The sequence below is a fragment of the Vitis riparia genome, chromosome 19 (genome assembly GCF_004353265.1).
Source record: "Vitis riparia cultivar Riparia Gloire de Montpellier isolate 1030 chromosome 19, EGFV_Vit.rip_1.0, whole genome shotgun sequence".
NCBI classification, from domain to species: domain Eukaryota; kingdom Viridiplantae; phylum Streptophyta; class Magnoliopsida; order Vitales; family Vitaceae; genus Vitis; species Vitis riparia.
The window spans coordinates 22388116-22403256 of NC_048449.1; the positions used below are offsets into that span (position 1 = coordinate 22388116).

The window sequence follows — 15141 nt, forward strand, 5'->3', positions numbered from 1 at the left end:
TTGTTCATCAATGCTATTTCATGTAGAATATATATGCATATGTATCAAAGAAAAACATGAAAAATCGAAAACTATACAAGTACAAAAGAAACAATATTTCAACAATAATGCTTTTTTCCTTTGAAACTTACATGGCTTTACGTGGAAACAACATTTGGATACAAGTACCATATAAAATTTTTAAAAAACCGTTCTTCAAAAAATATTTCTTAAATTAAAATCGTTTATGATTTTATGTGGAATTTGTATTTTGAAAAGATTAGTTCAATATAATAAAAGGAAGCTCATTTTTTTTTTTCAAAAGACGAGTCCAGTATAAAAAGTAGGAATTACTCAAATTTTGAAAAGATAAATTTAATGTAAAAATAATAAAAAAGTAAAAAATATTGTATTTTTGTATTTATTTGTCAAATAACCCTTTTTAACAATATTCTTTTAAAATAACAATCTAATAGACACATTCGTCCTTTAAAAACTCAACTGCTTTATGAAGACCAAGACTTCTAGCTCTTGATGTAGAGTTGTACTTATTATTTCTCATTAAAAGATAAGACTAACCCTAGATGCTACTAACTGTGAAAGTTTTCCTTTAGCTTATGCAGGGACCTATTTTATGATTAAAGAAACTTATACAAACTAAATGGATATCATTTGAGAAATTATTGTGGCTAAGGTGGGTAAGAAATATGATCTACTTTTTCTACTTAGTTGCCCTCCCACTTTTTCCATGAAATCTTAGCTTGTGATTAAAAGTGGGCAAAATAGTTCGACTCTTGATCGGACAACCAACCCACGTTGTCATTTTAATGTGGAAGTGACTCTAATTTTTTCTTTGATTTGAAGTCAATGGTCCCACATTTGAATTGGAAACTTTGATGAAGTTTCTAATAATGAAAATTTAAACTTAAATTATAAGGGAACCTTTGGGTATAAATTCAAGTCATCCATTATTATATTTTTTTCATCACACATCAGCCAATTTTTGTTATAGCTTTTGAAGATACGATGTATCGAATCCTTTGCTTCCTCTTCTTTCTCTCATATTCTCGTGTTTTTTGTTTCTCTTTCTCTAATTCTACGAAGCTGTGCCCTCATCACCAGAATGTTGCCTTGCTTCGACTTAAGCAATCATTTTCCATAGATGTCTCCGCTTCTTCTTCGGATGATTGCAATTTAGCTTCTTTTGCCAAGACAGACACTTGGAAGGAAGGCACTGATTGTTGCTCATGGGATGGTGTCACATGCAATAGGGTTACAGGCCATGTAATCGGGCTCGACCTTAGTTGCAGTGGCCTCTATGGTACCATTGATTCCAACAGCAGCCTCTTCCTCTTGCCTCATCTACGAAGGCTCAACCTTGCTTTTAATGATTTCAATAAGTCCTCTATTTCAGCTAAGTTTGGACAATTCCGGAGAATGACTCATCTCAACCTTTCTTTCTCAGGATTTTCAGGTGTAATTGCTCCAGAAATCTCCCACCTATCCAACTTGGTTTCGCTTGATCTCTCCGTCTATAGTGGATTAGGACTTGAAACAAGTAGCTTCATTGCACTTACTCAAAACCTAACGAAGTTGCAGAAACTTCATCTCCGAGGTATAAATGTCTCTTCCATTATACCTAGCTCCCTACTGAATTTATCTTCTTTGAAATCTATGGATCTCTCTTTCTGTCAACTGCATGGGAGATTCCCTGATGATGATCTTCAGCTGCCCAACCTTAAGGTTCTCAAGTTAAAGGGTAACTATGATCTCAGTGGGAATTTCCCAAAGTTCAATAAGAGTAATTCCATTCTGTTGTTGGATCTTTCTTCTACAAATTTCAGTGGGATGCTTCCTAGTTCAATAGGCAGTCTAAAGTCTTTAGAAAGTTTGGATCTCTCTCACTGCAATTTTTCAGGGTCCATTCCCTTAGTGTTAGGGAACCTCACACAAATCACTTACTTGGACCTCTCAAAAAACCAATTTGATGGTGAAATCTCAAATGTTTTCAATAGGTTTAGAAGGGTAAGTTTATTAGACATTTCCAGTAATAGTTTCAGAGGTCAGTTCATAGCGTCACTTGACAATCTAACAGAACTTTCTTTCTTAGACCTTTCAAACAATAAGCTAGAAGGTGTCATTCCTTCTCATGTGAAGGAACTTTCAAGTCTATCCTCTGTCCATTTGTCCAATAACTTGTTCAATGGAACAATACCATCTTGGTTGTTTAGTCTACCATCATTGATAGAGTTAGATCTCAGTCATAATAAACTCAATGGTCATATTGATGAATTCAAATCCCCTTCATTGGAGTCCATTGATTTGAGTAATAATGAGTTAGATGGGCCAGTTTCAAGTTCCATCTTTGAACTTGTAAATCTTACATATCTCCAGCTTTCTTCAAATAACTTGGGTGGCATTGTGGAGACAGACATGTTCATGAATCTTGAAAATCTTGTCTATCTCGATCTTTCATATAACATTCTGACATTGAGCAACTACAGCCATTCCAACTGTGCGCTACCATCCTTGGAAACATTGTTGTTGTCTTCTTGCAACATAACTGAATTCCCAAGATTTTTATGCAGTCAAGAGTTATTGGCGTTTTTAGACCTTTCAAACAACAAGATTTATGGACAACTTCCGAAATGGGCATGGAATGTGGGTACGGAGACACTGTCTTACTTAAATCTTTCTCAAAACATGCTAACCAGGTTTGAGAGATTTCCATGGAGGATTATGCAATATCTCGACCTTCATTCCAACTTGCTTCAAGGGCCACTTCCATCATTGATTTGTGAAATGAGTTATATTGAAGTTTTAGATTTCTCCAATAACAACTTGAGTGGCTTAATTCCACAATGTTTGGGAAACTTCAGTAAGTCTCTCTCAGTTTTGGATTTGCGAATGAATCAACTTCATGGTACCATTCCTAAAACGTCACTACTACAAAAAATGAAATCAATGGCGTTTTATTTCTTGGCACTTTTAAAAAGCGTCATTGCTTATTAATAAAAATGACTTTTCTTGGCGCTTACATTCCCTTAACACTTTGTAGGTAGAAACAATGGATTTTTTAAACAATGACACTTTTAGAAGGGTCATTGTAAGATGAAATTTAAATGATGGCACTCTTAGAAGCGTCATTGAACAAGTAGCTTAACCTTGGCGCTCTATAAGAGCGTCATCTTCTGTTTCCCCTTATAAGTACACATAATCCCGCAATCTCCACTTTAACCGCATAGTTCTTGCACTCGATGCGCAATACTCACACTCACCTCCAACAAATCAACAAGCATTCGTTCTAATGCCAAATGATTTCTGTCAACACCCACGAGTTACCAAAACACTCCTAGCAATATTGGGTTTCCAACATTCTCTAGTTGAGAGAGATTTCAAAAAATCGTGATGTTGAAACCCAACCCTAATGGACATTTGTTGTGTGTAACCATGGTATATCTTTTTATCTCCCTCGAAATTAGTTTTTCCACTATTTGCATGATGGCCTTTGATTCTCTTATACCATTTTAGGGATTCAATTTCTTTTATTTTAGGGTTTTAATTTCTTCCTTACACCATTCTTACAGATTTCAATTTCTCAATTGTAATTACCTATTGTAGAGTGTACTCACCATTCCACTGTGAAAGTGCATTCAAATTTTTGGCATAGCCGTGCCTCTGGGCCCCATTCCCGCTGTCTATAGCCTCTCCATGGCCTTGATTTCAACCGTCATCTTCACCGGGACGTTTTTCTCCTCCGCCGCTGAGATCCGGGACACTCGGTGGTTCTGGCGGAGGTCCAAGACCCCATTACAATGGCTGTTATGCTTTCCTCTGGGGACACAACCATCGGGGCGAGCCTTCTTCTGGTCATACGCCTACTACCTCTCCCACTTCCTCCACATGTTCCGCACATACTTCACCATATTAGGACATCGTAAGCTGGGTTTACTCAACATTTTCAAGAACTTAATGTTGTTATGCATGTTATTTATGTGGCTTGAATTCTCACAGTCATTTCAATTAGTAGAAATCATGTTGGCCACCCTAGTGTACTCTGTTGTATACGGCTACAAGTTCTAGACGGCAATCGGGCTGCCCAGTACATGCTTCCCGTTTGTGTTGAGCTGCCAGATAGTTTTATTGTGCTCTAATGTCCTCTACCATGTGGGGCCCTTTACTTCACTTGAGGAAATGTGGTTGTAACAGAATTGGGGCCTGGATCTTCAATAAAACTTCCTTAAAGGAATTGTTGGATATTTGGCAGAAGCACATTTAACAAGTCACCTTTGTTCTTTAAGTCCAATGAGAATGTGATGGACTTTGTTTCTACTAATATTGCAGTTGAAAAGGCTGCTCAAATTTCAATATAGAACGTTGATGGTGATAGAAGAGAATCTTTCCTTTGAAATGCTCTCTAGCTACTTAGAAAATCAATTCATGTTGTTGGTCTAATTCAAGTTGTTTGGCAATAGAGGAAGGGGAAACTAGGCTCTAGATCTTTGGTCCAAATAGGCTGGATGAGAAAAAGGCTAATTCTTTATGTTGTTGAGTAGTGCCCTAGTTTTATTTTATTAATAATGATGGAAAAACTGATATGGTAAGAACAATTTTTTGAAACAGGAAAACAAGTTACTTAAATTCTTGGGCTTTATGTGGAATCCTCTATCATGAGTGATGGAAGTTGCTGTTATCATGGCCACTGCTATGGCAAATAGAGGGGTAATCATCTTCCTTTTTCATTTTTCCCTTGCTTTCAAACTTTTTTTCCTTCTAATTTTTGGTGTGTGTATGTGTGTTTATTGTATTTCTTCTAGATTTTGAGAATTTTAACTGTATGAGAATTTTAGTTGCAAAGCTAAATTTTTTTTGCTTATTTTATGATTTCAGTTCCATAGTGCATCCACTACCATTTTTTTTTAAACTTTATTTTTGTTCCACCATCCATGTAGAAATGCTAAAACACCCTTTAAGAAACTCTAACTTAGCTAGAAAATTGACAATTATATATTTGTTATAGATACTCTATCAAATTGAATTTTAGCTTTAGGGGTGGTTGATAAATTGACAATTTATCTCCAAATGTATGAAAATTTTCACATAAAAAATCAACTCATACTCATTCACTATTATTGCTTTTCATATTAGCTCTATAGATTCTTTCTCCTCTTTCTAGTGATTTCATAATTATTGTTTCTAGACCTTTTTGCTATGTTATCCTAAAAGGTTTAGTTGTTAGCATGGAACTTCCTTGAATTTTCAAGCCTAAGGTTGTGACTTTTATGATTATCTTATTAGTTTTGTGATTTTTCCAATAAAAATACTTCATCATCAACATGCAGACCACTGACTTGCTCACCCATGAAAATCTAATCATCATCTGCCATGTCTCAAGTATTAATAAAACCAAGCTTGTTGGTATAGTATAGGAACCAAAAAACTAAAATCTAATCCTCATTTGCCATCTAAAATGCCTTTTTATTTTTTTATTTTATTTTTTTGATAGTTTCTTAAATAGAAAACAAAGGATCCCAATTATAGAAAAATCAACTAGTTTCAATAATTAATAATTAAATTGATTCCCCTCAAACTTCTAGAATTTATAGAAGAAAAATATTAGAAGCTCTCTAATAAATTAATAATGAATCAAGTAATTATTTTTATTTATTTTCTTTAGCCATTTGAATGTATTGTCATTAAAATTTCATATTTTTATTAGTTTTTAATGATAATGAGATAAAGCAAAAATAATGTAAATTTAAGTGTAATCATTTTTTTAAATTTCTTTAATATTCATCATTTTATTAAATAGAAGGCAAAGGTTCCCAATTATAGAAAAATCAACTTTGTTTGGACAATAGAATATTCAAACTTGATTTAGGCCTTAGGGCATGACATTGCATAAAGTTGAAACGTTGACATAATTGACAAACTTAAATTTATGGTAAAATTTTTACTGCCCAAAATATTTTAAAATATTAAAATTTTAATTTATATTTTTATTTAATAATTTGAACAGTAATGACTTTCCATTCATTCAAATTTATTGAATTATAATAAGTATATAATAGGAGAAATAATAAAGCAATTGTTTGACTTTGAGTAGATGAAGTATTTTTGGGGGTGTTCATAAATTCTTTCAATTTTTTAACCTTGCTTATTTGTATGACACTGTTGATTCTTTGACCTTGCTTTTACTATAACATCATATTTATCTTTACACTATTAAATTAAATACCATAGTACACTCAATAAGTATTTAATTATAAGAAGATTTTAGAGTATTGGTATTTTCCCACAATATTTTCTATTCTCTTGCGATTGATGTTAGTTTCTTTGCAAATCCTTTTAATGTCTACGTCTAAGTTGTATCAAATTTTTTTTATATACATGTAGGTACTGGCTTTGGTTTACTAGAAAGAACTTTAAATCACTATGCTAATGTCAGGTGAGGATAGTGTTTTATTTCCTTCAAGTTCAACATATATTTTACTTAAATGATGTTATCAAATAGTAGGTACAGTTTTAGTTTCACATTATAATACATGTTTAACCTATTTCTTTTAATTAACTCATGTTTTTTCAAGACCTATACCTATTTTTTATTATAATTAATTAGTTTGAATTTTGTATTAAGTAACAGAAATCCTTGCCTTGTAAGAAATATTGAAATTCTAGAAGAATTATCGACTCTTGATTAAATAATTGAGTTAACTACAATTAGTTATTTTACTAAGTGAGAGAAATTCCTATATGTAAGTGTATTTATCACCTACAGGGTACTTGATAAGTTGGGATAGCTAGGGTAGTGACATAGAGAATAATATGGTAGTTGCATTTGGAAGTACACCCACCATAAACAAGGACACTATCATGTTTATAGCTTCGTGATATGATCAACCTGTGTCTCACCTACAATTACAAAACACAGATAAATTCAGCATGCATTGATGAAAAAATAGCCGACATCCTCTTGATGCACTTGACTCAACAAAAGAACTATTGCAATAGGAACAAATTGTCCTTAGTAAAAAGCCATCCAACTTTTATTATATGCTAAAAGTATTACAAATGCCTTATTTATAAGCTATCAATAAATTCTAGTTCTCGTGAGTCACTTTCACAAAACTAATTTTAAAATTTTAATTTGATTGGTTTTACTTGTAAATATACATGTCATGTAGAGAATAATAGCACATTGTGAATATAGCAAATTTATAACAACTGAAATTCTTAATTCTACTATTTTATGATATCTTGATGTAGAACAAAGTACATTGCATTCTTGAATTCTACTCTTAAATTCTTAAATTGCAAGTGTGCATCACCTATAATTTATTATTAGGCTATAAAATATGATTAAATATCATAATACTTTTCTGCCCATAAATAATGGTGATTCCATTTGTTGACTAATGTGATTATTAAATTCCTTTAAGTTCTAAAAATAGAAAAATATTATCATTCTATGGTATATTTGTGCTCTTTTGGTTAGATTAACAATGATTTTAACTTTTCATTAAAAAAAATAACATAAGTTGTTTAAAAAGTTGGATAGTTTTGATGAAAATTTGCAATCTTTTAATTTTTGAATCCCTAATACAAGACGTGATGTAGGGGCTGAATGTGTGTATAGTGCATGTTTGTTGCATTTGGGACTATTAGATCAATAATGTTCTTAGCAATAAAAACTTCAACATTATGATACTAAAAAACATTCCATCTTTATAAAAATATTTATTTCTAATAAAAAAAAAAAACAAGGGATCCAAGTTTTTAATGTTTTTTAATAATATAATTTATGATTGTTCTAGTGCATTGACATATAGCAATTAGACAAATTAAAGATTATAATTTCAATTATGCTTATTAGTTGTTGCATGTATAAATTAAAGGTTTTTATTTTTAATTTGTCCTTTGCTTATATATCTTTTTCTGAAATTGTAATTGATTTTAGTTTTTTGTGCATGTAGGTCATCTTTTTGGGAAATTAACCTGCTAGCATGAAGCAGTATGTTGAAGACCAAGGCATAATTGGGTTGCATGTAAAGAAAAAATGGACCATGTTAAGGGACTAAACATTAAAGTTGTGACTTTTTTTTTTATTATTTTAATATCTTTTAGTTTTTTTTATGTTTCTTATACAAGTTCTCTATTTGTGATTAAATATTGCAATTTGGAAATGTATTACCAAGTGAAAAATTAGGTGCAACAACTAATTTCATTGGTACATTATTTTTTATTTTTTACTTTTATGTGTATGTACTATTTCTATAGCAAGTGAAAAAATTATTAAATTAAAACTAAAATTAAACAATTATCTTCCTTGATGCTTTTACTAAGTGTCAAGGAATGAGAGCAATTCTCTTCAATGGCGCTTTCTAGAAGTGTCATTATAATTCAATATTTGAAACCGCTAAACAATGGCACTTATAGAAAGTGTCAAGGTTTCTTCTACTCAACAATGACGCTTATAAAAGTGTCAATGTAATTTGATATAACTAACAATGACACTTTTTTAAGCGTCAAGGTTCTTTTCAATGGCGCTTTTTAGAAGCGTCATTGTAGGCAAATACTTATTATGACAAGTTAGTAGATGACGCTTTGGGGAAGCGTCATTGAATGTATTTCTTAACACTTAAAAAGCATCATGGTTAACCTTTTTTCTTATAGTGCGTTTTCAAAGGGCAATCTTATCAGGAATCTTGACTTCAATGGAAATCAATTGGAAGGGCCTCTACCACGATCTTTGATCAATTGTAGAAGGTTGCAAGTTTTAGACCTTGGAAATAACAGAATAAATGATACATTCCCCCATTGGTTGGAAACTCTTCCGGAGTTACAAGTTTTGATCTTGCGTTCAAATAGGTTCCATGATCACGTAAGGGGTTCAAATTTCCAATTTCCATTTCCCAAGTTACGAATAATGGATCTCTCACGCAATGGTTTCTCTGGCAGTTTACCGGAAATGTATTTGAAGAATTTCAAGGCAATGATGAATGCGACTGAGGATAAAATGGAATTGAAATTTATGGGCGAATACTCTTATCGAGATTCAATAATGGTAACAATCAAAGGATTTGATTTTGAATTTGTAAGTATCTTGTTTACCTTCACAATAATTGATTTGTCAAGCAATAGATTCCAAGGAGACATTCCAGATTTCATTGGTAGTCTTAGTTCACTTCGAGAACTCAACTTGTCTCATAACAACATTACAGGGCATATTCCATCATCTTTGGGGAATCTAATGGTGCTTGAATCATTAGACCTCTCTTCGAACAAGCTCAGTGGGAGAATTCCAAGGGAGTTGACAAGTCTAACGTTTCTTGAAGTCCTAAATCTTTCAAAAAATCATCTCACTGGAGTCATTCCTCGAGGCAACCAATTTGATTCATTCGCAAATAATTCATATAGTGGGAATATAGGATTATGTGGATTTCCCTTGTCTAAGAAATGTGTAGTTGATGAAGCACCACAACCTCCCAAAGAAGAGGAGGTGGAATCTGATACTGGATTTGATTGGAAAGTCATATTGATGGGGTATGGCTGTGGACTAGTAGTTGGATTGTCTATTGGGTGCCTCGTCTTCTTAACAAGAAAGCCTAAATGGTTTGTAAGAATGATTGAAGGAGATAGACACAAGAAGGTTAGAAGGTCAACAAGGAGCACTTGCAGGCATGGAGCAAGAAGAAGTTAGGCCATTTCTATGATATTGTATTTGGTGAATGATACTAATGAATGTTGCATTCTTATGTAAACAAATAACATGTATTGCGATTAATGAAGTAAGAGTCTTTGAAGTTGTAAAAATGTTTGTTTTTATTTTTTCTTTCTTGAAATGGAATAATATGTAGTAACAATATTTTCAAATCATCACTACCATTTAACTTATTTATATATCATGACCAAAAGTATTTTTAAATGTTGGGTCATGTAATTAGAAAAGGTAGAACTCATAAGGTTTCGTAGGGAATTAGATGCAATCGATTGCTTATCACTAAAGGACAAACGAATTTTTGTTAGGAACAAAGGGTGATTTTTTAAAAGAATGATATTGAAAGGGTTGTAAATTAATGAAATCCAATTTCCAATTTTAGGTTACAAATTTTCACTAAACTCTCCTCCACATAATACATTTATCTTAACATGAAACATTTAACTAATCTTTACTACGAGTCTTTGCTATGGAAGACTATTAAGCATTCATAAAACATTAATTAATTCATATGAATCGGATTATGTTATTATTTTAGAGGTTACTTGCTTATCACTTATCTCATGATTTAAATGCATTCAAAAGTTATTTTCTTTTACTTCAACTCAAACTCTTTCCTATCAAAATAATATGGTCTTATATTAAAAATGATATTTTTATTATATATTTATAGTTTTTTATTAGATAGAAAATTCCTTCTTTCATAATTCCTAAATCTCTCTCTTATAGGCAAGGTGGAGTAATTTAAAAGCTTTTTTTTTTCTTTTTTTTTTGTTGGGCTCCAGCCAACCCATCAGACAATGAATTCAAGGATTGTTGGGCTCCTTTTGAGGGCCGAAGTTGGTTATAATTCTTGGAAGAGGACTCAATCAGTTCCATATCAATGAATTTATATCAAGCTCTTGACTTGTATCTCATACGTACACAAAGCTTCTGTCATTCAAACTTCCCTCTTTTTTTTTTTTTTTTTTCTTTTTTTTTTAAAAAAATTTAAGTGTGTTTTAGCTTATTCCTAGTCAATTAAAATCTTTTTATTTTAAAATAAAATAATATGTATTTCAATTTATAAATTGTGTTTTAAAATTTTATCTTTTAAAAAATTGTTTATCGTATCATCATCAACAAATGAGTGACTGACAGGCTGACAGTTGAGGCCCAAAGGGGGTGCAGTGGGTTCTTTGGGCCCAGATTCTGGCACAAAGAGAGCACATGCTAGCCCAATCATGATTTAGCTTAACCCAATTCATGCTAATCCAGTTAGGGTAGTCAAACACCCTCAGCCTTACTAGGGCTGAAATTTTGGTGATGCCATATCTTTGGAGTTATTGCACAACACCCAGTGTTTTTTTAATGGCATTCCATTAGAAGAATGAATGGGTTATGAATTTTTTTTTTCAAACTGACATGTAATTTTTTAAGAAAATTCTTAATGAACTTATTGAATTTCTTGACACATTAAAATTTTCTTCATATATTATTCTTTTAATCATTTTTCCTTTTGACAAAGTTCTGTTTATCAAACTTCATTATGGACTTCAATTCTAATTTAACCTAACTATACGAGTCAGACAGACAAATTGCATATATGTACCTAATCTTTTTCCTATTGCTAAATTGCAACCCATGAAAGAAGACTCTTATCTTACCTTAAGTTTATTACCATCTACCCAATAAAATGGTTGTGCTGGATTCAGCATCTTGAGTTGGACTCTAAGCAATATTGGTAGCATTATTTTAAGGCTATGTTGCTTGAAAGTGTTAAACAAAGGAGAAAAATATGCTAAAAAAATAATTTTCATATCATGGAAAAAGAAAATATATATTATTTTCTCCTATTTGAATGTGAAAATTTGGAGAAAGTAAATTAAATCTTTTTGAATGTCATGCAAAGAGATTATATATACTCCAAACTTGTAGATTTATTGTTGTAAAGAGTGAATTTCTTGTAGATTTATTTTATTGTCATAGAGAGTGAATTCCATGTTGATTTATTTTTTTTCCCTCAATTTTTTTTATGGAAAAACAAATTAAAATGATTTTTTCATTTTTTTTCTTCTATATTTCTTTGTTTTTCTTCCCTCCAAATTTTCACAAATGAAACAAAGTCTTCTCATAGAATAAATAAGTGCTTACCAATAGGAGAATAAAAATAATTTGAAGAAAAATATCAATGACATGGAAATTGAACAAATCTTATAGTTTTGTAAAAAAAAACTCCAACTAAGAATTAAAAAAAAGTAATAATATACATGTTAAGTTGTTTTATTGAAAAAATCAATATATGTATAATAAAATTATGATAATCCATAATAATTTACAATATTTGAACTCATATTTAATATTTAGTTTGCATATATTTATGATAATGCATATATAATAATATACATGTATTTCTCAAATATAGATTCATTTATTGTTTGAAATATTGTATCGATTGCTTTCTAATCTTTCTTTCGAGAATCATTCAATGAATTTTTCTACTCCTTTAATAGTGCCTAGCTTGGATTCTCTTGAATTAGTCACTTTGTTGTAACCAAGGAAGAAAATGTCGCGATATTTCGACGATATATCACCGAAATATCGTGTATCGATGGGTTTCGACACGATATTTCATGGAGAAATATCGGTCTGGCGATATTTCGAGATTAATCTCGAGAAATCGGCGATTTCTTGCGATGTATTGGCGATTTTTTCCAATATATCGCCTAGTCAACGCGGGTCAGCGAAAGTCAAACGCGCTATAGTACTGCTATAGTGCCCCCCATTTGCTTGCTGCCAAGAGGATTTGAACCCCAAACCAAAAGGTTACCTGGGCTCAGTTTCCTTTTGATATATAATATGCAATATTTTTATATATACTTAAACTTATTATATAAAGAAAATATAAGAATATTTTAAAGAGCAAATTAATTATAATTATTTTATAATTAAATGCAAAGTCTTTTAATTAATTACCAAAAATATAAAAATGATATAATTTTCTTCATAATGTTTTTAATATCATTAATAATTAATTAAATATTAAAAAATTATATATATATATATATATATATATATCATAATTTATTTTATATTGTTTAATACAATTGAATTAAATGGATCATATTTTAATACTAATATATATTTTAAAATTAGACATATTATAATCAAATATCATAATATTAGGTGTAATTTAATAATAAATGTACACTTATAAAATTCATATTTTTATCGATGCATACGATATTATTATCAAATATGATAAATCATGTTATACATATATCAAAAATTTCAATAAAATAACTTTAAAATGTCTATTATACTTCTAATTATATTATTATGAGGTTTTCTTTACATTTTCATGAGTTTTTAACAATTTTAAGCTTACCGATATTCTTTTCCAAAATATCCGCCGATATATCTCCGATATATCCGTAAAATCGAAGTACCGATATATCCGTGATTACCGATATTTTCATCCTTGGTTGTAACTATTATTCACTAAATCCCAAGAATCTTGAGATTTAAACAAGACACATTTGAATACATTAGGAGTACGTTTGACAGTGATTTTATAAAGTATTTTTAATATTTTTAATACTTAAAAGAGTAAAAAATTTCAAGTGTTAGAAATACTATAAATATTTCCAAGAATCAGTACCACCAAACACACTCTAGTTATAAAAAATTTTTATTTATAAATTTTAAGAGATTGAGGATGAATTGAGTTATTATTTATAGCATAATTTTACCAACAAAATGACAATTTTCTTGTGGTTGTGTACTTTCTTGGTATTCTAGCTTTGATTTGACATTTTACATTCCCTAATCTTCTAGCTCTAATGCCATTTGTTGGAATACACACAATTAGGTATTGATAATATTTTTTCTAAAATAATTTTTTATTGCATTTTATTATATTATTTTTTAATATAATAATAAACTTATTTCTAATAAACTAATCATACTTAGACTATGACATAAATTCTTTTTAGACCAAAAGTCCTAATTAACATAAAAAATATAAATAAATAACAATTTTTAATATTTTTTAAATTCTTTAAATTCTTCGAATTTAACTTTAAGTCGAATTATAATTTCAATGAAGCCCTCATATTGATGTTACGAGGTTATTTCCCTATACAATGGAGAATTAGAGGATAAATTGAGTTATTATTTGTGATCATAATTTTACCAACAAAATTACATTTTTCTTGTGGTTGTGTACTTTATTGGTATTCTAATTTTGATTTGGCATTTCACATTCTCTAATCTTTTAGCTCTAATACCATTTGTTGGAATATACACAATTAGGTATTGATAATATTTTTTCTAAAATAATGCTTTATTACATTTTATTATATTATTTTTTTAATATAATAACAAACTTATTTCTAATAAACTAATAATACTTAGACTATGACAATCATTCATTTTAGACCAAAAGTCCTAATTAATATAAGAAACATAAACAAATAACAATTTTTAATATTTTTAAAATTCTTTAATTTCTTCGTATTTAACTTTAAATGGGATTATAATTTCAATGAAGCCCTCATATTGATGTTACAAGGTTATTTCCCTATATAATGGAGAATTAGAGGATAAATAGAGATTATACCTTATTTATTAATAAAAATTGCAATTTGACCACTATTTTTTTTTTGAGAGACATCTTTATGTACGGGACTCTTGAGATTTGCTTGTTTTATATTGAATTACTCTTCATTTATAAGATAGTGCATTAAATTCTTCTCTCCTTATCATAGAACCACGTTTTCCAATTTATTTTAATAATATAAGAAGTTGAGCTTGAAATCAGATGGTTTAAAAACCAAAGTTCCTTGAAAATTAATGACATAAAAAATAAAAACTAGGCCCCACTAAACTAGTTCTAAGTGGACAGTGATAACTCCGCTGATTTCAAATCTCTACTAATTCATAATAAATATTCATATTTTTTTGAGTGGACAACTTATTTGAATTTAAATTTCCATCTACTAATGTATAGTAAATAGTCATATGTTGGGAGAACTTAGAATAGTTATAAGTGGACTAGTTACTTGATTTGGCTTCACCTCACACATAATCAATGTTTATATTCTCTATTAGGTCCCACATGACTTAAAATAGTTCAATGTGAACAAAGGATATCTCTAATCTCTATGTAATGCACAATAAATATTCATATTTTCTAAGTAGATAACTTAAAATATTTCTAAGTGAACAAATTAGCTAAGTTGGAGTCTTCACCTACTTCATTATCTTCTAGCCAGACTATTGGGGTAGTTAAATAAATCCTATTATTTAGGACATGTAGGTAGAGTTTGACCATTTCCTTAGCCATTAAGATCAGTTTGTTTGGGTTGTTTAACGTGGGTTGTTTGTTTCCACTTTTATCTCTTTGTAAGGCTTATATAAGCCAACAGCTTCTTTTGAATTATAACATTCATTCAGATATTTTT

At 30.2% G+C, this 15141-nt stretch overlaps 1 protein-coding gene across 1 annotated transcript; it reads left to right on the plus strand.

Annotated features, from left to right (window-relative positions):
- Positions 1–995: 995 nt before the first annotated feature.
- On the plus strand, positions 996–9767 carry LOC117909289 (receptor-like protein Cf-9). The gene is made up of 2 exons (XM_034823253.1): positions 996–1594; positions 8938–9767. The coding sequence occupies exons 1-2, from the start codon at positions 1006–1008 to the stop codon at positions 8955–8957; spliced, it is 609 nt and encodes a 202-aa protein (XP_034679144.1). The 5' UTR covers positions 996–1005; the 3' UTR covers positions 8958–9767.
- The last annotated feature ends 5374 nt before the right edge of the window (positions 9768–15141 follow it).